Source organism: Pipistrellus kuhlii, unplaced genomic scaffold (assembly GCF_014108245.1).
Source record: "Pipistrellus kuhlii isolate mPipKuh1 unplaced genomic scaffold, mPipKuh1.p scaffold_m20_p_2, whole genome shotgun sequence".
Lineage (NCBI taxonomy): Eukaryota > Metazoa > Chordata > Mammalia > Chiroptera > Vespertilionidae > Pipistrellus > Pipistrellus kuhlii.
The window spans coordinates 187128684-187156111 of record NW_023425515.1 but is presented as its reverse complement, the minus strand read 5'-3'; the positions used below and the strand labels follow the sequence as shown (position 1 = coordinate 187156111).

At 54.9% G+C, this 27428-nt stretch overlaps 1 protein-coding gene across 2 annotated transcripts in view; it reads right to left on the bottom strand.

Moving 5' to 3' along the window:
* PADI2 (peptidyl arginine deiminase 2) overlaps positions 1-27428 on the bottom strand; it is a 48407-nt gene that overhangs the window by 7194 nt on the left and 13785 nt on the right. Inside the window, exons 3-13 of one of the 2 annotated variants that reach the window (XM_036445278.2) lie at positions 26888-26960; positions 20214-20275; positions 17602-17719; positions 17063-17188; positions 9673-9851; positions 8464-8567; positions 7659-7770; positions 7032-7139; positions 4318-4469; positions 2145-2289; positions 1134-1227 (exon numbers count right to left, since the gene is read on the bottom strand). In XM_036445278.2, coding sequence (XP_036301171.1) covers positions 1134-1227; positions 2145-2289; positions 4318-4469; positions 7032-7139; positions 7659-7770; positions 8464-8567; positions 9673-9851; positions 17063-17188; positions 17602-17719; positions 20214-20275; positions 26888-26960 — 1273 coding nt within the window. Of the gene's footprint in view, positions 1-1133; positions 1228-2144; positions 2290-4317; positions 4470-7031; positions 7140-7658; positions 7771-8463; positions 8568-9672; positions 9852-17062; positions 17189-17601; positions 17722-20213; positions 20276-26887; positions 26961-27428 lie in introns of both variants that reach the window. The other variant, XM_045585155.1, reaches the window with a different exon arrangement.

Here is a 27428-nt window from a genome sequence, read left to right as displayed (position 1 = left end):
TGTACAAAGATAATGGCTTTTAGATCTTATGGATAGCGTTGGAGGCATGTTTAATATAGAACGGAGTCTCCAGAAAGTCAAGACTCACGCCTGCCAATCCCAGAAAAGAAAGTTCCATCGGTGAAGGATGAAAAAGGACAGTGCGACCTTAAACGGGTCCTGCCTGTCCTAGCCAGCAGTCCCTGCCAGGAACCCTGCCTTTGCTCGGGGAGGGCAGCCATGGGTCTAAGCCCGCCAAAGCGGGGAGCCTTTTGGAAACAGATAGACTGGAGAAAGCAACCTGCAAGCGACCAAAAGTAACTCAAGAAAAGCCTAAGAAACTGCCCTGGCCCGTCTGACCTGGTCACTCTCCGCCTGACCCGCTGTCCGTCTGTCCATGATTAATTTAAGAGCAAACCTCCCCCTCCTGTGTCTGTCCCAGTTCTGGGTGGCTGTCAGGGACGCAGGGAAGTCCCACCCTGGGACTGACTGGTGGATGCAGAGCAGGCCTGCTGACGCCCCCTTTTCTTCCTGCCCCTCAGATGCAGGGTGAATGCTTCTCTCTTTCTCCCGTTCTAAAACACGAGCTCCCTGAAGGCAGACTGTACGTCAGTTTTGAACCAGCTCAGGCTCCCCTGGGTTGGGGCCATTTAACGTTTGTTCCAGGCTCCGGAGGAGCCCCTGGCGCTGCTGCTGACACACCAAGGAGCCACGGGCAGCTCACAGTCCAGGATGCTTCCCCCCACGGAGACAGCCTGGAGCCGACCAGATGCCCCGGAGCTGGGTGCTCAGGGACAGGAGAGAAGCCCCAGGAGAAATCCCTGTTACCCTTAGAATATAACGTGTCATCAGCCCATCCTCCCCAGGGCCTCTCTGGGGGTTCAGGCCCCGCTCCCTGCCCAGGCCCCGTGGGCGCTCACCTTTATTAAAAAAAATTTTTTTTAATTGATTTTTTACAGAGAGGAAGGAAGAGGAACAGAGAGTTAGAAACATCGATGAGAGAGAAACATCGACCAGTTGCCTCCTGCACATCCCCCACCGGGGATGTGCTCGCAACCAGGCACACGCCACTGACCAGAATCGAACCTGGGACCTTTCAGTCTGCAGACGGATGCTCTATCCACTGAGCCAAACCGGTTTCGGCGTGCACTCACCTTTAAACATGACGGCCTCGCCGTGGCCTTCCTTCTGCTTCTCGCGGAAGAGCTTGTAGCAGGCCGAGGTGCTGGCCATGAGCATCCGAAATTGCTGCAAGGGGGACAGTGTCAGCCGAGGGGAAGTGGCCGCTGAGCGGGAGGGAGCCCTGACCTGAGGACACGGAGCCTGTCTGCCCCTGTCTGCCGCCTCCCCACGCCCAGGGGCCGCCGCGTGGCACAGGCCGCCTGGGGGGCTTTCTCATGTCAGAGGAACATTTCCCGCCCTTCCTGCTACAGAGATCCCTCCAGGGGTCAAAGCTCAGTCACGGGTGGCCTTGGACGCAGGGAGGAGCTTCTTCAAGTGGCCAAGAGGCCGGGCCATGTGCACACGATTCCCAGGGTACGAAGTTGCAGCCATTCCTTTGACTCCAGAGAGTGAGAGAATCTCTTTCCAGAGCCCAGGCCGCTACGCATGCTCTCAGGGGGCGTTATGGCCAACGCAGTATCCCCTAGCCTGTGCAGCTATTGGACATCTGAACTGCGCCTAGCCGGAACTGAGATGCTAAGAGGAAAGACACACACCAGATTTGAAAGACTTATGAAAAAAAGAATGCAAAGTCTATCATGGCTAACGTGGAAAGGCTAATATTTTGGAAATATTGGGTTAAAAATTTAGCTCAGCCAGTGTGGCTCAGTGGCTGAGCATCGACCTGTGGACCAGGAAGTCACCGTTCCATTCTTGGTCAGGGCACATGCCCGGGCTGCAGGCTTGATCCCCAGTAGGGGGCGTGCAGGAAGCAGCTGATCAATGATTCTCATCATTGATGTTTCTATCTCTCTCCCCTTGTCCTGTCCTCTCTGAAATCAATAAAAAGATATTAAAAAAAAAAAATGTAGCTGCTACACCTACACCATACAAACCACCTTTGGCCTCATTCCTTCTTCCACTTCCTCTAGATCCCACCCTCTGCTGACAAGTACATGGGTCCTCCGCCATCCCAGTCACTCCAGCCTCAGGAGCCAGCTCACCTTTGTGCCCGGGATGGGGACGAAGGTCATGAACTCGTCCACGTGGCCCACGGTCAGCCAGTCTGAGTACAGCTCCACGGGCGCCTGCACCTGCTGGGCCTGCAGGAATTCCCTCACGACCTTGGTCATCCTCCGACCGCCGGACCTGGGGCAGAGTGGGGAGGAGGCAGCATTTTAGAAGATTGCCCATCATGCCTGCCTCACCAGGGTGGCATCAGCAGAGCAGTCACAGGAAGGAGCCCGCGCTGCAGGCCTGAGAGAACCTGGTGCAGGCAGGGAGGTGTTTAAGCCAAGGGGACAGAGGGAGCATTCGCTGCAGCTAGAGCCTGCGCAAAGGGCCTGGAGCCCAGCCTTCAGCCCCTGCTTCTGTCTCAGGGGTCCCGCCTGGACGGTGGAGGGGCTAGGACACAGGCATGGTTCCAGAATCTGCCCTAGCCTTTGTGCCTCTTTGCTACATTAACTCCTATTTAATTCATTTTTAATCTATTTAAGTGACACCTCCTCCAGGAAGCCCTTCCTGATTTTCAGGCCCCTTAAGGTCTTTGATCTCCCCATTACCCTTAGAATATAACAGAAGGTCCTTATGGTAGACCACAAATTCCTCTCTGATCTGGCCCCTGCCTGAGTCTCCTTCCTCATGTCCCCTTCTTCCACCTTGTTCTGTTTGCTCCATCTACCTGCTAAGCTTGTTATCACTCAGGGCTTTGCCCCTGCTGCTCCTTCTATTTGGAATGTTCTTTCCCTCTGATCTCCCCACGGCTGCCTCTTTTTCATCATCCAGCCCTCATTTTCATGTTACTTTCTCAAAACCACAAACGCTAAAGTACCCTTGCCCCATCACTCTTATTTTATCTTCTTCAGTGTATTTATTAGCACCCAGAGGCATCTTATTTACTTTCTTGCTTCCATGTTTATTTCCTGTTCTCCCCCACCCTGATACAAACTCCCAGATAGCTGAGACTTGGTCTGTTTGGCTCACTGCTGTGTCCCCAGAGCCTAGAACAATGCCTGGTCACAGAGAAGCCTCTCAATAAGTACAATATTTGTCTCTGCAAGCCCTCTCTGAACTCCCCATGGGGGCCAGAGACACCCTCCTTGGGTTCCTCGGGCTCCCTAACATCCCTATGTCACTGTACACCCCTTGTTTCATGTCTGTTCAATCCCCAGTTCCTTGAAGGCAAGGGCGGGGCTTCCTGTTTGGAGCCTCATGCTGGACACAGGGCATGGCACTTGGCTGGTGCTTGGGAAATACCTGCTGAATGGATGAGGCTACTGGTGGAGGGAGAAGGACAGAAAGGTGGGCAAACGGTCACTGACGTGCCAGTGGCCTCCACTGAGAAGGTAGGGATCCCATGTGGCTGAGGAACTTGGTGCACAAACCCTGGCTGGTCCCCTTTGGGCAGGTTCCTGGCAGCCCTTTTGTGAAGTGAGGACCCACAGCACTCACTACCTCCCCAGCGACTGCCCTGACCAAGGGAGACTCTGCCTTTTCATTGACGGGGGGTGGGGGGGTGGGCATCTGGGGATGGAAGGAGGGTGCTGTGGACAAGCCATGGAGCCAGGCACTCAGGCTTTGGGGCAGGGCCATGCCGTCTTATGACTCTTGTGTATGGCCCCTCTAGGACTGGTTGGTGTGCTCCCAATCCCCTCTTTCAGTGTTCCATCTCCAGATGCCTTCATCCCAATCTCACTGTAGAACCTCCACTTTCGGGAAGATCACTTTTTTTTGTTCTTTTTTAAAAAAAAATATTTTATTGATTTTGTACAGAGAGGAAGGGAGAGAGATAGTTAGAAACATCGATGAGAGAGAGTCATCGATCAGCTGCCTCTTGCACACCCCCTACTGGGGATATGCCCGCAACCAAGGTACATGCCCTTCACCGGAATCGAACCCGGGGCCCTTCAGTCCCCAAGCCGACGCTCTATCCATTGAGCCAAACGGGTCTCGGTGGGAAGATCGCTTTTTATTTAGTTTTATATTTGACCCTAATTTATGCTGAGATGCACCGGCTAACTTGGTTTTCTTTCCCTAAATGTCTGTATCTCGTCAGAGAGTCAAGGGAGGGGTTTGCTCTCTCAGTCATTTGCTCCACATATGAGCAACCCAAGCCACTCCTAAAGAGACAGACACCTCCCCCCCGCCCGCCCCCAGCCCCACCCTGGCTTCTCTTACAGAGGAAAGCTGCTCCCGATGAGGATCCGGCCCAGGGGGTAGGTCTTGCCGTTCACGGTCACTGGGGGACTGACCTCCAGGTTCCCAAAGGAATCGAGGCTGGTGACAGGCTCAAAGAGGGACTCCCGGGACACATAGCCGAAATCCGGGCCCTAGGCAGGGGGCACACACCCATCGTTAGTATCCTGCGGCCACAGGGTGTCCTTAGCCCCGACGCGGTCACCTTCTGATGATCACGCCTTGATGGCCTTAGGTCTGGCATTGTGGGCACGTAGCCTCTGGGCGGGGGTCACCCATGGTCTTCTCATTATCACCAAAGAGTAGAGCCTGGCTGGGGGAGGTTGATTTTGTGGGCATGTTGGTGTGAGTGTGGGCATGAACGTGGGCATGAACGTGGGCATGAACGTGGGCATGAACGTGTGTGTGTGTGTGTGTGTGTGTGTGAATGCGCACATATGTGTCTGAGTTTCTGCATGTGCCTCTGTTTCCCAAACAGGATGGTACTTCAGTGATTTCAGGATTAGTCCTCACTTTGTGCTATGGATGTCCCTGCCCATCTCTTCGTTTCTCTGACCCTCAGTTTCCCCAGCTGTCAGAGGTGTTGGGTCAGGTAACCTGCGGCAAGGTGGTAGATGGTATTATTGCTCCCAGAGACTTCTCAGTGAGAGGATTTTGCCTCCTGAGCTATTGCTGTGTGGCTTCTGGTTTCTCCCTGTAGAATATACTTCCCTGCCCAGTATCAGACTTGGTCATATGACTTGTTTTGGCCAATGAAATGTGAGCAGAAGTTCCGCATGCCAGTTCAGAGCCAAAGCCACAAGGCCCACTGGGCATGCCTGTCACCTCTCTCCATCCTCGTGCTGGGAGGATGGCATTGCTCAGACTTGAGCTGCTCCTGCAGCCTGCGCTCTAGAATGAGGAAGGAACAAGGAAGCAGAGCTGCAGACAGCCAACCAGCAACCAACACGAGTGTATGCAGGAAATGGACCTTTGCTGTTGTCAAGCACTGAGATTTGGGGGTTGTTTGTTACTGCAGCCTTACCTAGTGAAAGCTGACTGATACATGCAGGCATGGCAGGTAGGGGACATATGGCATTCCAATCTGTCCCCAAACAACCATATTTGTCCACTGAGCCCAGATGTAGCCTCAGAATCCTTCTTAGCACAGGGCTCTGGAGCTGGCATAATTCCAGGGGTCCCCAGTTGTTATAACCTTGGTGACTACCTGAATTTTATGGTTCCTTTTATGATTTTTTGGAAAAAAAAAAAAAAAAAGTAGGGGTCTTGCTTGGGAACTTGCACTGGGCTGGGATTAAGCTTGTCTGACAAAAATCCTTGTAATAAAAAAAAAAAAAGTGAAGGGGAAAGATATATGGCTTATCCTGGCCCAGCTGAGAGGCTCCAGGGACAGCCGTGGCGGGTGGTATGGACGGATGAAGCTTAGAGCTTTCTCGCCTGGGAGCCCAGATGGCAAGGTGCGGTCTGCCGGAGGCTGGGGCAGCTGGGGCAGCTGGGGCTTTACAGCGTCACACAGGCGGGCAGGCACTCAGCACAGAGCCGGGCTTGGCACAGGCCTCCGGGAACAATGCAGCCCAGGGCTTTGCAAGCAGGCAGCTAACCCTGAAGGCAGGTGGTGACCCAGGGACCGTGCGAGGGCCTGGGAAGCCTCGGTTCTCATGCCTGCAGCAGGCCGGTTTGACTGCCCCTTCCACTGCCCAGGGCTGTGAACAACAAACATAACGACAGCTAGCGATGGGCAGTGTATCAGGTGCAGTACGGATGCCTGAGAGGACGCCTTCGATCTTCCTGTGAGATTGTTTCCATGGATACTGTTTCCATCCCCATTTTACAGATGAGCAAGCTGAGGCTTCAGGCCACTCGTAAAGAGAGTGAGTTGCTTGCCCAGACCGGGACTCAAGGCCCGGTCCGCCTGACATTCCAGAGCTTTGCACTCACACCAAGGGGTTCCCCATCTCCCCTGAGGAGGGGGATAGGTGAATGAAGGTTCATAAGAAGCAGGTGTGAATCTGGCAAGGGGTCGCCTCTGAGTAGCTCTGATGCCTTGGGCAGGACATTAAAGAGGAGTGGAAATGGGGGTGTCAAATTGCCTAAAAAATAACAAATGCAGCCCTACCGGTGTGGCTCAGTGGTTGAGCGCTGAACCATGAACCAAGAGTTCGATTCCCAGTCAGGGCACATTCCCAGGTTGTGGGCTTGATCCCCAGTGAGGGGTATGCAAGAAACAGTTGATCAATGATGTTTCTCTCATTGATGTTTCTATTTTTCTATCCCTCTCCCTTCCTTTCTCTCTAAAAACTCAATGAAAACATTTAAAAAACAAAACACCGTTTTCATGAACTGTGAAGTTGTAACCATGATTTTTGACAATTTCTTGACTATAATTTTCCTCTTGGAAACTTATTTCGCTGCAAGTTGGGGGTGGGGCAGTGGCAGAAGTCAGGGCCCCTGACCTGCCTTTGTGACACACAGTTCCTACTTCTCATCTAACAGAAAACCCTCCATTTGTTGGAAATGCATCAGTTACCAGAGCAGAACAGGCCCTTAGAGATCACTATTCCAACTGACCCATTTCGCAGGTGGGAAAACGGAGGCTCTGGGCAACAGACTAATTTGTCAAGGGTGCCAAGGTCTCCTGACCACTCCGTCCTGTGAGAGTCCCCAGGACCGCGCCCCTCCTCGTCCCAGCGCCTCACCAGGAGCTGCTTCACTGGGAACTCCTTCAGGTTTCCATCTCGGGGGGAGTCCAGCACCACGGGGAAGCCTTTGTGGGGGGCCTCGATGTAGCCAAACTCGATTTCATCCTGTGGGGACACCAAGGGGAGCCATCAGAGGAGTCAGAGCACCACCTGTGAGTCCCAGGCGGCATCCCCAATTCTCTTCCTGACCGCAGATGACAGCTCTGGTTCTGTTCCTATGCACCCTTCCATGGACAGGCTCTGCACACGCCAAGCATGTGAGTGCTCATATGATCCCTGCTTTATAACATCCTCCTGCAAGAAACACCTTAACATGGAATTCATGCTTTATTTGCAGTTGGCTTCTTCCTGGCTGCTGTAGGCTCCTCCACCGGAAGGCTGTCCTATCATATGTGTGCCCCTCACCCCGTCCCTCATGGAGGGACATTTGGGTTGTTTTACAGGCTTTTGCTGCCTAGGCTGCAGCGAACCGCCTTATGCATGTATGTCTGTGAGCACATGTGCGTGCGTGAGCTGACGGCAGCATTCCCACACGTGCTTGGCACGGCGCGGTGCCAGGATGGTGACGTTAAGCCCTCTCCTTGCCTGAGCCCTGGGTGGTGCCCGCCCAGCCCGGCTCCTCACCTGGATCCAGCGGTCTCCGCAGTTTATGTACTGGAAGCAGACCTTCAGCTCGCAGTTGGTCTTCTCGACCAGATTCTTTACCTCTTTCAGGAACAGGTAATTGTCCTTCATGCTGAGAAGTTTAGGGAGAGGGGAAGGCCGGGAGGAAGGGTGAGGAGGGATTGAGGTGGTACCCAGAGGCTGTGCAGGCAGGTGAGGCCACACCTGTGTTCAGTCACCTTTGCAAAGGCCCTTGGACTCAAGGGCCAAGCAAACACCCACACACACGGTGTTTGCCAAGGTCTTGAACAAATAAAATGAGGGGGACTGGGACTCTCACCCCCATTTGTCCTGAAACCTTGTCTCTGACTCCCCCGGATTCCAAAGAGGAGCTCTGCTTAGTACGGAGGCCGGGGATGGGTCTGGACCCCAGGCCCTTGGGTGTGGCCAGCACCCACCTGCAGGCACTTCCTTCTCCTGCTTTTCATCTTGCTACAGCTGTCTAGCACATAGTAGGTGCTTAATAAAAAAAAAAAGGTGAATATCTATTGCACAGGAGGTTCCCAACTTCACAGCATGGGCCAAGAGTAAGAAAAGAGACTTATTTTTAGAGCGAAAACTCTGTGCCATGACTTTGGATGGATGCTTTGTCTGATTGGTCTCATTTAATCCTCACAGAGATGCTGTGATGTTAGCATTTCAGAGAAACGGAGGCTCATAGAGGCCAAGGGAGTTTTGCAAGACCTGAACCCAGGTCTGTTTGCCCTGAAGGCTCAGTGATAGCCACTCTGCCACACTGCCCGTCTGCACCATGGCCACTGCTTACCAGCACACATACACGGACACGGGAGGCAGGATGTTGGGGGTCATGATCCACGGAGCAATCCGGAACACCACGGTGTCCGTGAAGATGGGTGTCAGCGGAATCTCCTGGCGTGGGAGAGAAGGGGAGGGGACCCAAAAGTCTCCTCAGGGTGCTTGTCACTCCTGCCTTCCCAGGTGGGGGACACTGATAGCAATAGTACATTTATTGAGCGCCTACTGTGTGCCAGGCCCTGTGGGGGTTTTACACGCACCGACTCATTTCTACATTACCCCAGGAGGTAGATACACTATCACCCTTGTTTTACAGGTGGGGAAACCGAGTCACAGACCTCGGAGTCACAGACCTCTTCCGTAGCTGCCCAAGGGCACATGGTTAGTGAGTGGTAGAGGCTGGATTTAAACCCAGGCTGTCTGCCAGCTGAGAGCACACTCCTGACACTTTCTATTTTTTTTTTAATAAAATATATTTTATTGATTTTTTACAGAGAGGAAGAGAGAGGGATAGAGAGTTAGAAACATCGATGAGAGAGAATCACCGACAAGCTGCCTCCTGCACACCCCCTACTGGGGATGTGCCCGCAACCAAGGTACATGCCCTTGACCGGAATCAAACCTGAGACCTTTCAGTCCGCAGGCTGACGCTCTATCCACTGGAGCCAAACCGGTTTTGGCACTCCTAACGCTTTCTGATCTTGCCCCACCCAAGTTCTCTTCCTGAGGCCGGCCCACATGGTCCCGCCCAGGCTGCCTTGGAGTCTCTGCGGTGCCCCTTGGTGGGGGCAGTCTGAGACCCTGGAGGCCAGGCCCCCTCCCCACACGTGCTGTTAGCGGTGCCTTTCCTGCCTTCCCTTTCCGCACGGACCTGAGGGTGCTCTGTGAGCGAGTTCTTACACAGCCAGCCCAGGAAGGAGGAGCTTTAGTTGGAAACCGAGGCCCAGGGAGTCAGTTCGCCTGCCAGGTGTCTCATGGGCCTGAACTTGGGCAGTCTGACTCCAGAGCCCGTTCTGGTCAACGTAAGCTGGACCCAGCCCCCTCGGAATGTGAATGGTGGGGGCATCTAGGTCTCCAAGCTTGGACTCTCCCTTGGTGCTCTGAGGGGAGTGGAGCACAGAGGGGGAGAGCGGGGGGAGGGGATCCTGGGCTTGGCCCTCTGGAAGGAGCCCCCTGGTGCCCAGGGGCAGCCCTGTGAGGGGGAGCCGGGGGCCCTCACCTCGCTCACGCACTCCAGCAGGCTGACGTGGATGGAGACCAGGCCCGGGAAGCCCGCGTCGGGGAAGCATAGGCCTTCCACGAAGAACAGCAGCTCCGCCGAGCCGCCCGTGTACTTGACCACGTGGTAGAGCTTCTGCCGGCCCAGGATGTGGATGTAACGCTGGCCAAAGAACGGGTCTGGAGGGAGAAGGGCCGATGTCGGAGCCCCGCCCCACCAGGAGGAGGTCAGCGAGGTGGGGGTCACGGACGGGGGACACGAGGGCAGAGGAACTTGTCCTCCAGATGAAGAGAGGAAAAGCACAAGCAGAAAAGCCACCAGAGGGGCCGTGGCCTGGTCACTGTCCCAGCATTACTGTGTGCTAGCCGCGTGGCCCCGAACCAGACAACCTCTCTGGCTTCTGGCTTCCTTGTCTGTAAAGGAGCAAACACTGATCGTGGTTTGATTCCCGGACAGGCCGTATGCCTGGGTTGTGGGCTCCAGCCCAGCGTGGGGGAGTACAGGAGGCAGCCGACCCATGATTCTCTCTCATCACTGATGTTCTCTCTTCATCTCCTTTCTCTGAAATCAATGAAAAGGGTATTAAAAAAATGAAAATAAAGGGAGCCAACTTCCCCAGGATGGTGCTCATGGATGACGGCAGAGGACGGCTGAGCAGCCAGTGACTCTGAGAAAGCCATCCTTCTTCCTGTTTTAGGACGAGGAAACCGAGCAGCAGAAAGGAGAAATGGCTTGTTCGCGGTCACGTAGCCAGTAAGTGGCTGAGCTGGGGCTCAAAGTCACGTCCAGTCCCGAACCCCAAGCTCCCTTCCCCGTTACAGAATAAAACACAGGGTGCCCATTTGTACCCAAATCCCCTCCAGGCAATCTTGGAGGGGAATTTCTGCGTCAAGACCCAGGCGTGGGTCCCTGGCTGTCCCTGGGAGGACAGGCAGGTGTGTCCCGTGCTGCTCCTCTGCTTGGAACCACCGTCTCCCCCCTTTCAGGCCTCCATTTGTGTCACTTTTAATTTTTTTAATTTGTGTCACTTCTGAGAATTGTGCCCGGGTCCCTCAGAGACCAAGCCACGGGCTCTGTCTGGAGCCTCCGCAGCCCCCGTCCTTCCACATCCCAGCCTTTCTGAGTGGCGTTGACCGCAGTGTTCACTGTGGGCCCCAAGAGGCTGTCACTTTGTGGGGGCAGAGATGGGTCCAGCCGGTCTGGCTCAGGGATTAATAAATATCTACTGAACCGCTGGCTCGCATATGGCTCCCATCCCGCACCCTGTAGGAGAATTTTAGGCCAATTCAGAGCGCATGCATTGACTCATTACTCTGTGACCAGCATGGGCAAGGGCTTTGGGGGAGAGGCCCAGCATCTCTGTTGAAGAGCAGCGCTCCGCTGATGGTAAGACAGAACAGAGCTGTGGGGGAGCGAGCCCACGGGGTTACTGGGGTGGGGAGGGCAGGGCAGGGAAGGAGGCAGGATGGGAAGAAGCATTTGAGCCGAGGGGGCAGGCTTTGAGATGTCCTCAGGGGTGGCGGAGGTGGGGGCAATGAGGAGAAGGGTACTTGCATTGGCAAAGCCATGGGCGTAGGGCCCTACGCAGCTCCAGAAGGAGTTTCTTTATACCCCGCAGAGCTGGAAGGGCAGAATCAGACTCAGCTTAGCGCTATGGTCACCAACAATGGTAATGGTTAGTGACCGGTCGCCCAAGGGTTAGGACATGTAACCAGAACAGTCCTGGCACAAACAGGGGGGCTGATTAAAACTTGCAAAATGAATGACGGAACCACTGCAGCCCAGGCTTCAAATGGCTCCTCACGTAGGACAATGTGCGGCACATGACCCTGGTCAGACAGGGCGGGACGGACATAGGTTTACAGTTGTTCATATGGAAAATAGTACGATAATCTATATATCTATATATCTATATATCTATATATATACCTATCTATCTATCTATCTATCTATACTGTATATATTGAATATATATATATATAAAAGCCTAAGCAACCATCCGACCATTCAACTGTCCAACCGGTAGCTGCGATGCGTAATGACCACCAGGGGGCAGACGCTCTGATGGGTAGCTTTGATGCGCACTGACCACCAGGGGGCAGACACTCAATGCAGGAGCTGCCGAGCTGTGGTGTTTTGACAGCTGTGGTTCTTGGGTAACGCACCCGGAACCAGAGAGGAGAGAGCCTGATTCTGGGGTCCATCACCTGAGAACCACCCTCTCGCAACCCGGGACTCCTTGGGGGATGTTGGAGAGCTGGTTTTGGCCTGATCTCCACAGGCCAGGCCGAGGGACCTCACTGGTGCATGAATCCATGCACTGGGCCTCTAGTTTATAAATAATAACACAAGAATAAACTCCGTGTTTTGAGTATTCACAACTGCAAACCTACTTTTTCCCCAGCCTGCATACCTCACTGAGGGCGGTCACTTAGCGGTTATGGCTTCCACAGTCCGAGAGACCTGGGTTCAAATGTCACTCTGGCTTTCTACGCTGTGAAACCTCAGGGATTTCACTTACCCTCTCCTCCCCTCAGTTTATTCATCTGTTAAGTGGACGATAACAATACCTATGCCAGTGGGCCATTGCAAGATAAAAGGACACAGCATCAGTAACTTCGGTAAACTTAGTATCGTGGGTAACCACTGGCAACCCAGCTGGGACCTGTGGCTACCGCTACACTGAGAACCGTGAATGAGTCAGCACACCCCTGACTGCAAAACCCATGACCTTTCACCTGGCTGGTGGAGCTCATTGGTTGAGCATCAACCTATGAATCAGGAGGACATGGTTCCATTCCTGGTCAGGTCACATGCGGGCTTGACATCCGGTGGGAGGTGTGCAGGAGGCAGCCGGTCGATGATTCTCTCTCATCATTGATGTTTCTTTTTAAAATATATGTTTATTGATTTCAGAGAGGAAAGGAGAGGGAGAGAGAAATAGAAACATTAGAACCATCAACGATGAGAGAGAATAATTGACCGGCTACCTCCTGCATGCTCCCGGCTGGGGATCGAGCCTACATCGGGCATGTGCCCTTGACTGGAATCGAACCCAGGACTCTTCAGTCCACAGGCCAACGCTCTGTCCACTGAACCAAACCAGGTAGGGCATCATTGATGTTTCTCTCTCTCTCTCCCTCTCCCTTCCTCCCTGAAAAAAAAAAAAAAAATCAAATCATGACCTTTTCATCAAACGGCTCATGAACAACAGAAGCCAAAGAGATAACACCTCCCACCACCTCCCCTTGGATGGGTCCAAGAATGAGGCATAAAGGCTCAGGCACTGAATGTTCCAAGGAACTCGCCACAGCCCTGTGCAGAAGGTCCTCCTCATTCAGCAAGGACAGCGTGTGCCTGTGTCCCAATCTGCATAACTAAAAACATCCCCCCTCAGCACTCAAGCTCGTCCACGCCCACACACCAGGCAGCACCTGAACTGCCCACACACCCAGGCTGCACTGGAACCGATAGATGCTCAGGGGGAGAGATCTCAGGCCTAGGAGGTGACTGGTCTTTGCAGAAAGCTCCAAAGCTATGGTGGGGGTGGGGCTCCACCAGGGCCTGGGGAGGGGCAGGGGCCTGGCCAGGGGAGCGGGGTCAGGTGGAGGGACATGATCTTGCCCATCTGTGTGCAGCTTTTTCCCTCTCCTGGCCGGCGATCTACAGTTGTTTCTCGTTCTGGCGGACTGGGCGGCTCTAGGCAGATCAATTACTCCATGGGAACAATCTAGCCACTGTCCCCAGCTGGGTGCAGGCCGGCCTGGGCATGGCTGGCTGTCCCTACAGGAACCAACAATGCCCCTTTATGGAGCGGCCACATGCCTTGGAGCCAGGTCCGCCGGCCACCCTGACCTCTCCTTAGCCCCAGCCCTTGGCCCTGCCCGGGCGTGCGGTGTGATTTGGCACAGCCCTTCTGGTCACTTTGGAGATATTCCACCTCCCAAGGAGACTCCTCAGGGTGACAGTGTGAGCCACTGCCCTGCTGTGCCGGGGACTGAGGGGATTCCCGGGGGGATGGATTTCCAGTGCTAAACCTAGAAAGGTCTTGGGCAAATGGACACGCCGGTCTCTGTATCGTTGGTAGGAAGAGGGCAGGTCCCAACTCTGGGACCCTGGGGCCGAAGCTGAGGCTGCATCTTCCTAATGGCATTTGAGACTTCTAATGATTATTAATAATCATCATAATAATGCCAACAAAAGCAACAAGTGCCATCTAGAGAGAGCGCTCCACGGACCAGCTACTGTGCCGAGGGCCTGACACTCACTCCTCTTGAGTCCCCATCACCAATGGCTCAGCTAGGCCTCTTGTCCCCAAATCATATCACAAATGAGGAACACGAGATCTGGATATGTTAGACTTGCTTAGATCTGGGGTTTGAATCTCCTGGGCTCCAGAGCTCCCCTTTTGGAGTCCCTAGCCTCCAGTCCAGCCCCCTGCCTGATGGGGAACTCAAGAAGTTGAGTATTTTTGTTTTAGTTACATACTTACCAGGCCTGGTGACTGGTGCATGGAGAAGCTATTGTTCCGGGGCCAGGGGTGTATGACGGGACCTGCCCTGACTCCAGGAGACCAGCAGGCGATCCAACCTCCGTGCCCCTGAAGGGCTGCAAGCCACCGAGATGGTATCTGAGCCATTGTGCTCCAGGGAGAGAGTGTGCCCGCCTGGGAGGCAGATGAAGAATCACCATCTAGCCCGGCTAAGGTGGCTCAGAGGTTGAGTGCCAACCTATGAACTAGGAGGTCATGGTTCAATTTCTGATCAGGGCACATGCCCAGGTTGCAGGCCTGATCCCCAGTAGGGGGCGTGTAGGGGCAGCTGATCAATGATTATCTTTCATCATTGATGTTTCTCTCTCTCTCCCTTCCTCTCTGAAATCAATAATATCTATCTATCATCTATCGATCTATCTATCTATCTATCTATCTATCTATCTAAAAGAATCACCATCTGATTAACCTTTTCTCCCTGAATTCCAAGCTCTTTACCTACACTTTCCCCCCTCTTACTAAAAGGGTCCCCTTGAGATGAGATGGAAGATGATGTTTTTAGGATACAAAACTCACTATCTTCTCAGATCACTGGCCCTCTGAATTAAGCTCCCATAAAAATCCAATTCTTCTCTCTACTTGCTGGTTCTGGTAGTGACAGGTAGTAGGTAACACATGACATTCCTGTAACACAAAACACTCTCACCCACAGGTGTGCCTGGATTTTGATGCCACCCCAAAATGAGAAAAAGGAAAAAAGGGAGAAAAGGAAACAGCCACCATCCTTTCATGTGACCCCAGAGCACAGGACGATTTCATGTGACCCCAGGATGGAACGTTTTGTGGGAAACGGACTATTCTGGGATCATCGCTGTCTGTCTCTGCAATGCCACCCCCGCTGCAGGACGCCAGCCCAGTTAGCACAGACTGGGGACCGCTGTCCAAAGCATCCAAAGCGCTTGCGTGGTGATTACTCCTCATCTTGTCTGCTCCGGACCCATCTCGGGTGGCGAGGGAGGGGGAGGGGTGTGGTTACCGGGCCAGATCTCAAACCACTGCCATCAGTAAAGAGAGCCCTCTGGATAACACCCAGGCGTCACAATTCACTGCCATGATCAAGAAGCCCAGGTGAAGGTCCTGCCTGTACCCCTCCAGCCCCTGCCCACAGCTCGTCCCCCATGGCAACCCTGGCCTGGCTGGGGTAAACATCAACACTTCTGGCCCCCTGGGGCTGCAGAGCCGGCCTGACTCTGGGGACATTCCAACCTGTATGAGGTCATTGCCGAGCTCAGGGTGGATCCGGAGGAGGACTGGCTCCAGGTGGCAGCTGTCCATTGCTGTCCTGGCCAAATCACTCCCTGAGGTGAGGGTCCAGAGAGCCCTGTGACCAACTCCTCCAGGTGACTGCCCTGGCTGCAGTGGGCTGGTTTAGAGGTGGCCCCAGCGCTAGGCAGGAGATCCCGGATCTCCAGGCAGCTGGGCACGCAGGAAAGCCCCACCCTGCACCCAGGGCGAACTGCAATGCTAACTATTTTGCTTAGAGAGCATTTTAACACATAAATCAGCTCTTGACAGTCCCTTGCTTAAAACCCTCTCATGGCTTTCCACTGTGGTCAGAGAAAAAGCTGAGCCTTCTCTGCAGGCCCTGGCTCCTACCCAGTTCGCTGACCTTGATTCCAACACAGCTCCTTGCTCTGGTCTTCCTTCTGCTCCTCCAGGCTGGTTCCCTCCTCTGTGCCTTGTCCGTGCTGCTCCCTGTGCTTGGAACACGCTTCTCTCAGCTCATAAAGGGCTGGTTCCTCCTCATTGTGGGTTTGGGTCTCAGCTCAGCCACCTGCTCCAGCTGGCAGTACCTTACCTCTGCCCCGCACACTCTCTATCACGTGGTCTGTGTCATTTCCTCCGATCAGGCTCGTTCCCGTGTCTCCCTCACTGGACCGTCACTGCCCCAGGGCAGGGTGTGCTTGCAGAGTTCACTGTGGGAACCCCGGTGCTGGGAGCAACACCTGGCACTGAGGGCTCTCAACGCGTACGTACAGGGAGAATGGGTCAGAGCAGGTCACTCTGTGGTGGCAGCACGTTCCCTACACGGTGGGGCCCAGGGTGTCTGTCACAGACAAGAGGAGCAAGGGGGTCAGCCCCCTCAGGGTGCCCTCAGCAGTGCCAGGGGCTCTTTAAAAGTCGGAGGCATGCCTGGCGGGTGTGGCTCAGTGGTAGAGCGTCAATCTAGGAACCAGGAGGTCATGGTTCGATTCCCATTCAGGGCACATGCCTGGTTGTGGGCTTGATCCCTAATGTGGGGTGTGCAGGAGGCAGCTGGTCAATGATTCTCTTTCATCACTGATGTTTCCATCTCTCTCTCCTGCTCCTTATTTCTCTGAAAGCAATTAATATATCTATCTATCTATCTATCTATATATCTATATATCTATATAGATATCTATATATATATCTATATAGATATATATATAGATATATATATGTAATGCTGAGCTCCAGGAAATCCGAGATGGGCAAAACGCACCCAGGGGCAGATCCCTGCCTCAGGTATCATGAAGGTGACATGACCCCGGAAAAGGACCTCCCAAGGCTTTGGTCCCCTGGTTCATGGGGAAAAGGGCCTCTGGTTCTAACAGAACTTGTGGCACAACCACCCGCTTTGAGAGAGGGGAGCTCTGACTTCATGGGACAGCGATGCCCACTACCAGTAACGTGACTTAGTCATCGTTTCTGTTCCTAAGCGGCCCAGGCGCTTACTGAGGGGCCCGGGGCTCTCAGCAGCACCTGCCCCTGGCGGGCCTGGGAGCCTTGGAGGGCAGAGCTGGGCCCCCGGGGGGAGGGACAGCTCAGCGAGCGCTGAATGGCTCAGGACCGCGGGGGCTGGGCCGGCCCACTCACTCTCCACGTAGAACACGCCCACTCGGTCCGCGTCCGCCATGGAGATGTAGAGGACGATCTCGTATCCCGCGGGGAGGCGGTCGGGGCCTTTGGTCCGCAGGATCATCTGGGACATGTCCTTGAGGTCTGACGGGCGGACAGGCAGAGAGGTTAGGATGATGACACGCGGGGCTGCCAAGCTGGCTTACCAAGGGCTGTTGTTACCTTTCTAATCAGGACGGAGAAAACCCCACACGTGTGTATGATGGACACTATGGAAAGGCATAAACACCGGCTGGCATCCCTAATTCCACAGACAACCAGTAACCTCTGGGGAATTTCCTTCCAGTCTTTTTTCTACGTATTTAAAAACCATGGTTCCAATGGGACTATATGAGTAGTTTTGTCTTCCGTTTTCAGCAAGAGTGGCTGTTTGAGTCCTCCATCCCCAGGAGACCCAGGGTCACTCCTGCCTCACCCTCCGCCCAGCCCAGGACTTAGCAGGACTGCTTCCATGGCTCCTCCCTGCCCCCACCCCCACGTGCGGGTCCTGCGGGTACCGTTCTTGCTGTAGACCTTGTCGTCCTTGCAGTCCTCCTTGGACAGCCAGGGTATCTCCCGGTCACAGTTCACCAGCAGGATGGCTCCCTGGCCCTCGGGGCCCCAGGTCCAGGACGCCTGCAGGGGCAGGGGGAGAGGTTGGCTCTCTCTTCTATACCTTCTGGTAGACAGTCCCAGCCCAGACCTCACAGGACTCCAGAGAGGCAGCCCAGGAGGAGAATTAAAGAGCAGCTACCCCCCATCAGGGCAGCTGTGACCTGGCAGACTGCAATCCCACATCTGATGCCCAGAGACATCGGTGTAAGCACCGTCGGGAAGTCCAGGAGGCGGACGGATGGCGGCAGAGAGAGACAGGGACTGGAAGGCTCTGAGGCCCTCCTGAGCCTCATGCTGGATGTGCCTGAGCCCGGAGAGGGGTGGAGGCAGGCAGACAGAGGGCGGCCAGAGACAGGGCAGGCAGGCCTCTGCTACAGGCTCTGCAGTGCCCGGGGGGCTGAGGGGAAGACACCCAGATGGACAGACACCCAGTACTCCCAGACTCTCTCTAAGGGCCCCAATGGGCAATCCTTTTCTACCCAGCAGCCAGGGTGGCTCAGAAGGCACTCCACCCAGATCAGGTTGCTTTCCTGTTCCCACCCGGGTCGGGCGCTCCCTGTTGCTCAGGATAAGCCCCTGTGGCCTGCAAGGCCCAGAGAGACCTGCCACCTCTCCATCTGTGCCCCTACCTTCCTCTCACCCACTCTGCTCCCCGACACTGGCCGCCGTTCTGCTCCCCAAAGATGCCAAGCTCTCAGCCTGCGCTGCACCCGTCCCTCCACCTGGGTCGCTGTCCCGTCTCCCTTCACCTGGCCATTGCCACGCCTCCTCCCAGTCACAGCAAAGTGGTCCCCCTTCCCGGAAAGCCTTTATGACTCTCCATCCAGAGCAGCCTCCCTGGGTTTACACGTATGACACTGTCCATGCTCTTCTGGGGGCGGATTTAGGACAATTGTGATGAAACAGCCACCAGCGACATTCTTTACTTAATGTGGGTCTCCCTTTCCCCCCTCCAGTGGCCAGGGCCGGACCAGTCCTGGAATGTAAAATATGCTCAACAAATATTTAGGAAATGGTAAGTGAAATATGAAACGTCACTGGCCCTCACGGAGAAAGCCTGGTACGTTCAGGCCCTCAGGGACCGCGTGCCTTCACCAAGGCTGCTGCCCTCCGGCCAGGCCAGAGGCCTCTGAGGTCTCAGGGAGCCACTGACACAGAGACTGGGTGAGTGAGGTGGCCTCGGCTGCCTGGGGAAGGCAGGATCAGGGCAGAGCCCACTGAGGATCCTGGGAGAAGGGGTTCCCCCAAAGGCTTGAGGTCCCCCAGCAACAAGCAGGAATCTGGGGCCAGCAGCCAGTCCCCAGTGTCCTCATGGGGGCATTCAGTTAACTTTTTTAAAGTAAACATCGATGTATAATTGCAACCAGGCCTTAGATTGTTGTGGGAGATAATGAGAGGATGTAACAGAGAAAAGCCAAAGGGGCTTAAAGAACCGGGTTGAGGCAAAAGTACTGAACGGAATGAGGTCAAGAGCACAGTGCCGTTTGCACAAGTTAAAAATACATGCACCCCAACCAGCTGGCAGGCTTTGTAAGAATCATAGGAACAGAAAGGGACACAGTAAAGCCATTAGAATGGCCCTTTGTAGGGAGCAGAAGAAAAGCGAATGAAGGATGAATGAATGAATGAATAAGTGAACAGGAGTGAGGTTGTGCACGCAGCATTGAACTTGAACTGAGGGCATTAACGCAGCCTTCTGCTTCTGGTGCTCGGATTAAAAAAAAAAAGCAAAATAATAAGAGCAAATACTTGGTGGCACTTCCTCTGTGGCAGGACATTTAATTTCCCCACAACTTTCTGAACTGGGGTCCCCATCCTGTGGGGGGGAAACTGAGACGTGGGAGTCTGTCTCCACAGGAGTGTGGCTGCTCTGTGTGTCTATCTCAGTGTGGGGTGTGTGTCATGGTGTGTGGTGTGTCTGTCATGGTGTACGGTGTGCGGTGTGTCTGTCACGGTGTGCGGTGTGTCTCTCATGGTATGGGGTGTTGTGTCACGGTGTGTGGTGTGTCTGTCACGTTGCGTTGTGTGTCTATCACGGTGTGTGGTGTGTCTGTCACGGTGCGTGGTATGTCTGTCATGGTGTATGGTGTCTGTCACGGTGTGCGTGGTATGTCTGTCACGGTGTGTGGTGTCTGTCATGGTGTGTGGTGTCTGTCATGGTGTGCGGTGTCTGTCATGGTGTGCGGTATGTCTCTCATGGTATGGGGTGTTGTGTCACGGTGTGCGGTGTGTCTCTCAAGGTATGGGGTGTTGTGTCATGGTGTGCGGTGTGTCTGTCACAGTGTAGGGTGTCTGTCACGGTGTATGATGGTTCTCTCACTGTGTGGGGTGTGTCTGTTGCTGTGTGCAGTGTCTGTCACGGTGTGTGGTGTGTCGGGGAGCCTGTCCCGGGCCCTGTTCTCCTCCTCTGAGACTGACAGCTGCCTGTGTCTCCTGGGAGGACCAGGCTGTCGTAGGATCCAGCTTGGGGCTCTTCCCCAGACACCCCCAGTGAGTCTGCCTGGTAGTGAGGTACCTTTTTTGGGTTGTTCTTCTCGACCACGCCGTCCCGGTCTGCGTCCACATCCAGGGAGAGCTCTGGGGACAGACACACGGGCGAGTTGTTGAGCCTGCCAGGCAGGGTGGGGCAGGGGCAGGGTGGGGCAGGGACGGTGGCATCAGGGTGTGGCTCACCATCTGCCTGGTCCTTGGAAGGAGAGGGCCTTGCTGTGGTCATCTCATCTGACCCTGCCTCCCCACCCCCGCCTGCTATGGCTTCGAGGGGTGCGGTCAGCTGGGTCTGGGTCTCCCGCCAGTCAGCTCTGGTGGTGCGTGGGGTGGGACTTAGTGTCCAGATCCGGAGCCTCGGGTCGAAGAGGCCAGATCCTGCCCAGAGTCACCCTGTGGCCTGAGTGGAACACCACACAAATCTGATTGGAAGTCCTTATTTCGAAAACGGTCACAGGAGTCCCCTCCCAGCCTGGCCAGGGCATGTGTGCACAGGTGTGTTTGAGCGTGTGTACCTCTCCCAGCATGCTCAGTGGCCCAGATCCCACCTCCAAGGACGGAGGGCTTTAGTTTGGGTGGGAGACTGGGTCTCTGACCCCTCTCAATCTGAGGGTGCTTGAGAGGCCCGGCTGTCAGACAGAGGATCCAGGGATAGGGTCCCCGTTTCTTCTTTCTCTTGAGGAAGGGACCTTTGTGGGGACAGGCTTCATGGAACCTGTGTGGGGCAGTGATATGAACTCAAGATGCAGCATCAGACAGTGCTGGGTTCCAGCTCTGGTTCTCGGCTTATAAGCTGTGTGACTTTGGCCAGATTGAACAGCCTCTCTGATCCCATTTCTTTGCCTGCAAAATGGGGCCCTTTCCAGCCAGAGGAGTTGCACTAATTGCAATCGTAGGCACCACGGACACTACGAGGAGGACACTGCTGTGTGGGGGTTGTTCTGTGCACTGTGGGCTGCTGGGCAGTCCCTCTGGCCTCTGCGCCCTGGGTGTCAGTGACATCCCCAGCGTGACAACCAGAATGCCTTCAGAAATCGCCCGAAGGTCCCTGTGAGGCAGAATGCACTGGAGACTGGCAGGGCGGGGCCGGGGAATTGCTGGGAAGGTGATGGGAGCATCTCACGAAGCCAGGCCTGGGAACAGCCCGAGGGCTCAGCCTCACGCCGGGCATGACTTGGACTGCGCTGGGAGTTGGGTGGGAATGAATGGATTCCTGGTGAGTCCCTGTTGGCAGGCGGGCCCTCTCTCCGGACGGGGTGGGGCAGAGGGTCCTGGCTCAGGAAGGGCACTGATGTCAGCCTCCTTGGGTGGCTCGTCCCGAGTCTGGGGATTAAGTTCACATCTTGCCTTTGCTCATAGTTTGAGTCCCTCCCACCCTTGAACGGGGCTTTTCTAGGGTGAGAAAGAGGCCCCGGGAGGGGCAGCTTTAAAGTAATGTGACCAGCAGGATAGTCCCGATTTTTTTTTTTAACAATTTGTCCCGCATCAAGTGGTGTTTTAAAACGCCACGAGACCTGGGACAAAATGTTATTCTTTCCAAAAATCGGGACTGTTTTAAAATGCCACGGGACGCGGGACAAATTGTTAAAAATCGGGACTGTCCCGCCAAAAGCGGGATGCCTGGTCACCTTACTTTAAAAGCACCTGGTCCTTGGGAGAGGGGACCCCACGTCTGCAGCCCCCCTGTTCGTTAGACCCTGTAAGGCAGCTATCTCCCCTCCTGGCCCCGTTCCCTCAGCAGGTCACTGGGGAGCATCTGGGTCCAGAGCCCTCGGGGGGCGTGGGGGGCATTGGGGCACCGGGCCTGCTCTCAAGGAGTCCCCGTCCTATGGGATGCACAGTATTGCTCCCACTTTAGAGGTGAGCAAACCCAGGCTCAGAGACGCCCCCTGTCAGAAACCCGGGAGGCTGGGGCAGGCTAAGGACTTTAGGATAAGGTGACCAGGTGTCCCTCTTTTGGTGGGACAGTCCCGATTTCTAACAATTTGTCCCCCGTCCCAAGGCGTTTTAAAAAAGTCTTTTTTTTTAAAACGCCGAGGGTCGCGGGACAAATTGTTAAGAATCGGGAGTTGCCGAAACTGGTTTGGCTCAGTGGATAGAACTTCGGCCTTCGGACTGAAAGGTCCCAGGTTCGATTCCAGTCAAGGGCATGTACCTTGGTTGTGGACACATCCCCAGTGGGTGGTGTGTGCAAGAGGCAGCTGGTTGATGTTTCTCTCTTATCGATGTTTCTAGCTCTCTATCTCTCTCCCCTTCTCTCTGTAAAAAACCAATAAAATATATTTAAAAAAAAAGAAAAGAATTGGGACTTTTTTTTAAATGCCGAGGGATGCGGGACAAATTGTTAGAAATCGGGACTGTCCCGTCTAAAGTGGGACATCTGGTCACCTTACTTTAGGGAGAAAGTGGGAGAGCCAGATCCACCGGCTGCTGATAGAGAGGCTGCAGGCTCAGGTGGAGGAACCGTATTGATTTTGGCTCCGGGACCTTCAGGAACTTTCCAGCTGGACCCGCCCCATGGACACTCCTCCCTGGGAACCTGCCGCAGACCCGCCTCCTGAAGGAGTCTCTCTCTTTGCTTTTTAAGATAATCATCTCCCAGGTGTACAGTTTCCTCTGGCAGTGGCAGGCACTTTCCATGCTCGCTCTCCCTTGGGGAAACCGAGGCAGCAGGAGGGGGAAGGAGGGAGTGACAGGAAGTCCTAGAGGGTGCAGAGCCAGGCGTCCTGCTCGGGCCTCTGGATCCAGACCCCTGCCTTGGGCTGTTCCCTCCGTGGATCCAGGCTGCCCCCCGCCCTGGGCTGCTTCCAAGGCCAAGGCCGCCTTCACACACTTGACCTGCTCCCCTGAAGGTCGTCCCGGAGGAACTGGCACTCCATGGTGCTTTCCTCCATTAGGGATTCTTACAGGGAGAAGCTGTTGGCTATATGCACATCACAGACAGGAAATCGAATGGTCCCCAACAGCTTCTAAATGGAACACAGCCGTCCCCCTGCAGGCCCCGCCCTGCCCATGCCTGGAGCGACCCCTACACACTACAGAAGCCGCTTACTGCTCTTTCTTGGTGTATGACGCAAGGGTAGGTTTTGCTGGCTCCCCGTTATGCAATCTGGGCATTACGTAACCGGGATGCTATGCCACCCACCCTCCAACCGCCCACTGCACATTTTCTGTCTTATGACCCGTGAGCCGTCTCCAGATTCAACTGAAATGGCCTTCCTGCCCCTCCCCCCTCCCTCGGGATCCCCTCCAAGCTACCAGCCATCCCCGGAGGACTCCTCCCGCCAACCTTCTCCCAGTGTCCGATTTAACGAGATTCCAATGCGATGATCCTTGTGGGGTCAGAGAGCAGGGCTGGCGTGACCTCTGCCCTCTTGGTATGGCTGTGCCATCCTGGGGAGGAGGGTGAGGACGTCTGTCTGAGGGTCTCAGCTCTAGACATTCCCCGGAGGCCCCGAGTCCTACCTCAGCTCCTGGGAATAGCCCCAAGGTGTCAGGTGGCGCCTGGGGTGTGGGGCAGATTAACGGAAAATGCCAAATTGGCTTTTAGGCTGTCTGCCCGAGGGAGAATCTAGACGCTGAAGCCTCAGCTCTGACATAGAGCCACAGGCATCTTGGGGGGCGGCCAACCCCATGGACAGTGGCAGGGCGCCGGGCTTTCTTGCCCTAACAGGCAGCCCGGGGTGTGGGGGGGAAGGAGGCCTCTGTCCCCCACAGCCACCCTAGGCGCTGGGGTGGGGACGCAAGGAAGGAGGCCCTCAGGTGGATGCTAAACATCATCAAGGCTCAGGCTGATGCACGGCTCCCGTTGCCAGGACCACAGCAAAGAGGGTGAGGTCCTGACCTCTGTCCTCCCACCCCCACTTCTCCCTTAAGAGGAGAGTTCTGCAAATCAATCCTAACTGGAGTCTTGAAGGTCCTCAAGGATCAATGAGCTCAAACCTCTCTTTTTTAAAGAAAACTTTCACCAGGGATATGTTCATTGATTTGAGACAGAGACAGAGACAGAGAGAGAGAGAGAGAGGGAGGGAGGGAGGGAGGGAGGGAGGGAGGGAGGGAGGGAGAGAGAGAGAGAGAGAGAGAGAGAGAGAGAGAGAGAGAGAGAGAGAGAGAGAGGAACATCAATTGGTTGCCTCTCAGAGGACTAGGGATCAAACCCACAACTTAGGTATGTGCCCTGACCGGGAATCAAACCTTTAACCTTTTGGTGTTTGGAACGATGCTCCAACCAACTGAGTTACAACTGGCCAGAGCTCAAACTGCTCATTTTATAGCCTGAAACATGTGAGGTCTAGAGAATGTGGGCACCTTGTCTTGGGCCCAGCATCAGAAATGCCGGTCTTATTTACTTATTTTTGGTGTGTGGGGGTGGTGGTGGGCATTTTACTGGCCAGTGGAAACGAAATATCTGGACCTTGTGGCAGTTAAATAAGTAATCACTCAGGGCCCTGGCTGGGTTGGCTCAGTGGATAGAGCATCGCCCTGCGGACTAAAGGGTTCCGGGTCAAGGGCATGTACCTCCATTGCAGGCTCCATTCCTGGCCCTGGTCAGGGCTTGTGTGGGAGGCAACCAATCGATGTGTCTCTCGCACATCCATGTCTCTCTCTCTCTGCCTCTCCCCCTCCCTTCCGCTCTAAAAATCAATGGAAAAATATCCGTGGGTGAAGAGTAACAACAACAACAAAAATAATTGCTCAGTGGAACCACAACCTCAGAATGTCAGAAGGATGAGCCTGGCCATCCACCCTGGGTGCGTTTAGTATCTTCCGGGCGTCAGCACACGCTTTGCCGTCTTTAGGGGCGAGGGGAAGTCCAGTCCCGCCACTGTACGGTGCATTTGCCATCTATCCTGAGTCTGCCTTGCTCCGGTGAATGCTGCAGCCAGCCGCTGCGGTCACCTCACCTCACAGGCCTCCGGCCGCTGCCCTTCCTGCTTCGTCCTCAGGTGTCCGTCTCCGTGGGGTTAGGTTTCCTCGGACACGGTCATCTGAGACAAGCTGGGGGCTATGCGTGCATGCGAGGTCCAGCCCGTGCCAGCCCTCAGCTGCAGCTTGGCAAGATCAAGTTTCCATCTCCCTAGGACCCTGAGGTTGTCCTGACGACCCCGCCCCAGGCAGGGCACCCCCTCGGTGGAGGAGGGACAGGGTGACCGGCACCCAAGCCTGTTGGGAACAAGCTGAGAAGCAGAAGAGTGCTGCCGGTGAGCCTATTTTGGCAGCTGGAAGCACAGGCCAGAGAAGGAGGGGCTGGCCTGGGAACTAGCTGTTTTTTTTTGCGGGGGGGGGGGGGGGGGGGGGGGGGAGGGGACGGCGGGTTTGGGTACAAGGGGTGAGTTCCAAGATCCCCAGACAATATGAGATAACGGAAAAGACTTGGCTCTCACAAACCACTTCCCAGGTGTGCGGCCTCAGGCAAGTCTTTGTTTGTTTTACTTTTCAAGAGCCTTGGTTTTCTCATCTGTAAAATGGGGACAGCAGTAGTGTCTATCCTTGGCACAGTGGTCAGACTAGACTAAGATCATGACAGTAGAACATCAAGTATTAGAGCCGGGCACACTGTCGGTGCTTAATAAATGTCAGCTGTTTCTCCTCCCCCTCTTCCTCAAAGCCCCCGGCATGGTCCAGAGCACAGAGGAGGTATCCAATAGATGGAAGGCACCAGTATCACTCTTAAAGTGCTCAGCACGCAGTCAACACCCAACAGCTGGCAGTCCTCTCCTCCTCCACCCCTGCCCCCTGTAGCAACTGTCAATGTTAAACTAAGGCTGGATGGGCAAATCACCCTCTGAAATATAATCACATCCTATGTTTAAAAAAAATTTAAAAATACAGCGCCGAAAACAGTTTAGCTCTGCGGACTGAAAGGTCCCAGGTTCGATTCCGGTCAAGGGCATGTACCTTGGTTGCGGGCACATCCCCAGTAGGGGGTGTGCAGGAGGCAGCTGATCGATGTTTCTCTCTCATCGATGTTTCTAGCTCTCTATCCCTCTTTCTTCCTCTCTGTAAAAAAATCAATAAAATATATTTAAAAAACTTTAAAAATGCATATCATTAACATCCTAACGGCAGAAGAGTTTAATGACGGAAGTTCGCAAGGCCACTCCTCTGGGCCTCGCTGAGCCAGGCTGGGCTCCACGCAGGACAGGGGATTGCTGTGAAATGGGAAAAACCTGGGAGGGAATAATCCTGAGTTCTGAACTCAACCTGCCACCGGTTGCTGTGTGACTATGAAGGAGTCCCCTAACCTCTCTGGGCCTCGCTGCCCTCATGAGTTCAATGAAGGGCTTGAATGAGGCGAGTGAAGGACCCAGGCTGCCTCTCTGGGTCCGGGGAGGACAAAGGAGTAGCTAGATGGTCAAGGACTGTGGGCAGGCCATGGCCCTCACTGTGAGAGGCAGGCTCTTCTCCAGGCTGCAGGGGAGAAGGGGGAGGAACAGGCTTCCCTTCCCCGTGATCCAGAGAGCCTGGGACGGAGACCCTGACATTGGGGTGAGTGGCTGGCAGACCAGGGCACACCTCCTCCCTAGTAGAACACCCCCACCCTAGGAGAGAAGGGCCTGGGCACCACTCCTCGGTCCTGCATTATTCAGGGGAAGATCTGTGTGCCAGGCCTGCAGCACTGAAAACAGCCCAAGTGCAGCCGAGAAGGGCGGCTGCCAGGCCCTGGGATGAGGCACCCAGGCCAGAGCCTTGTCCACTCACCGATGGCTGTGAGGAAGAGCCCGGCCTGGTCGATGGGGCTGTTTCCCTCCGGCTCATAGTAGCTGACCGTGATCTTGGTGGGGAGGGCGTGTGGCGGGAGCGAGAGAAGAGCAGAGATCACTTATCACAGGCAGGAAACGCTACAGTGACCGCCTTCCCCGCCTTTCACCCCACAGCCCGTCAAGCCAGCTTTTTCCAAACATCGGAGCCCTCTCCTCCAGGAAGCACTCCTGGGTTGGTGGGCTGCTTTCCCCAGATTATCAAACTAGAGAGGGGATTCCCATCCCCTCAGAGTGCATCCAGGGTGCTGACTGTCCACCTGTGCCCCCGGGTATATCCTGCTGCCTGCGGGGTTCCCACATCTGCAATCAGGGGCAGGGCTGAGGCTGTTTCCCTTGGAGAAGGCCCAGCCCCATCACTGCCACGGGCCACCTGAAGTTCATTACTAGAGAACCCGGTGAGGAGAGTCTGTTCTTGGCTTTGCCACCTGGGCAAATCACTTGGTGGCCTGGGCACCCGGCGGCCCATGTTACACATGATC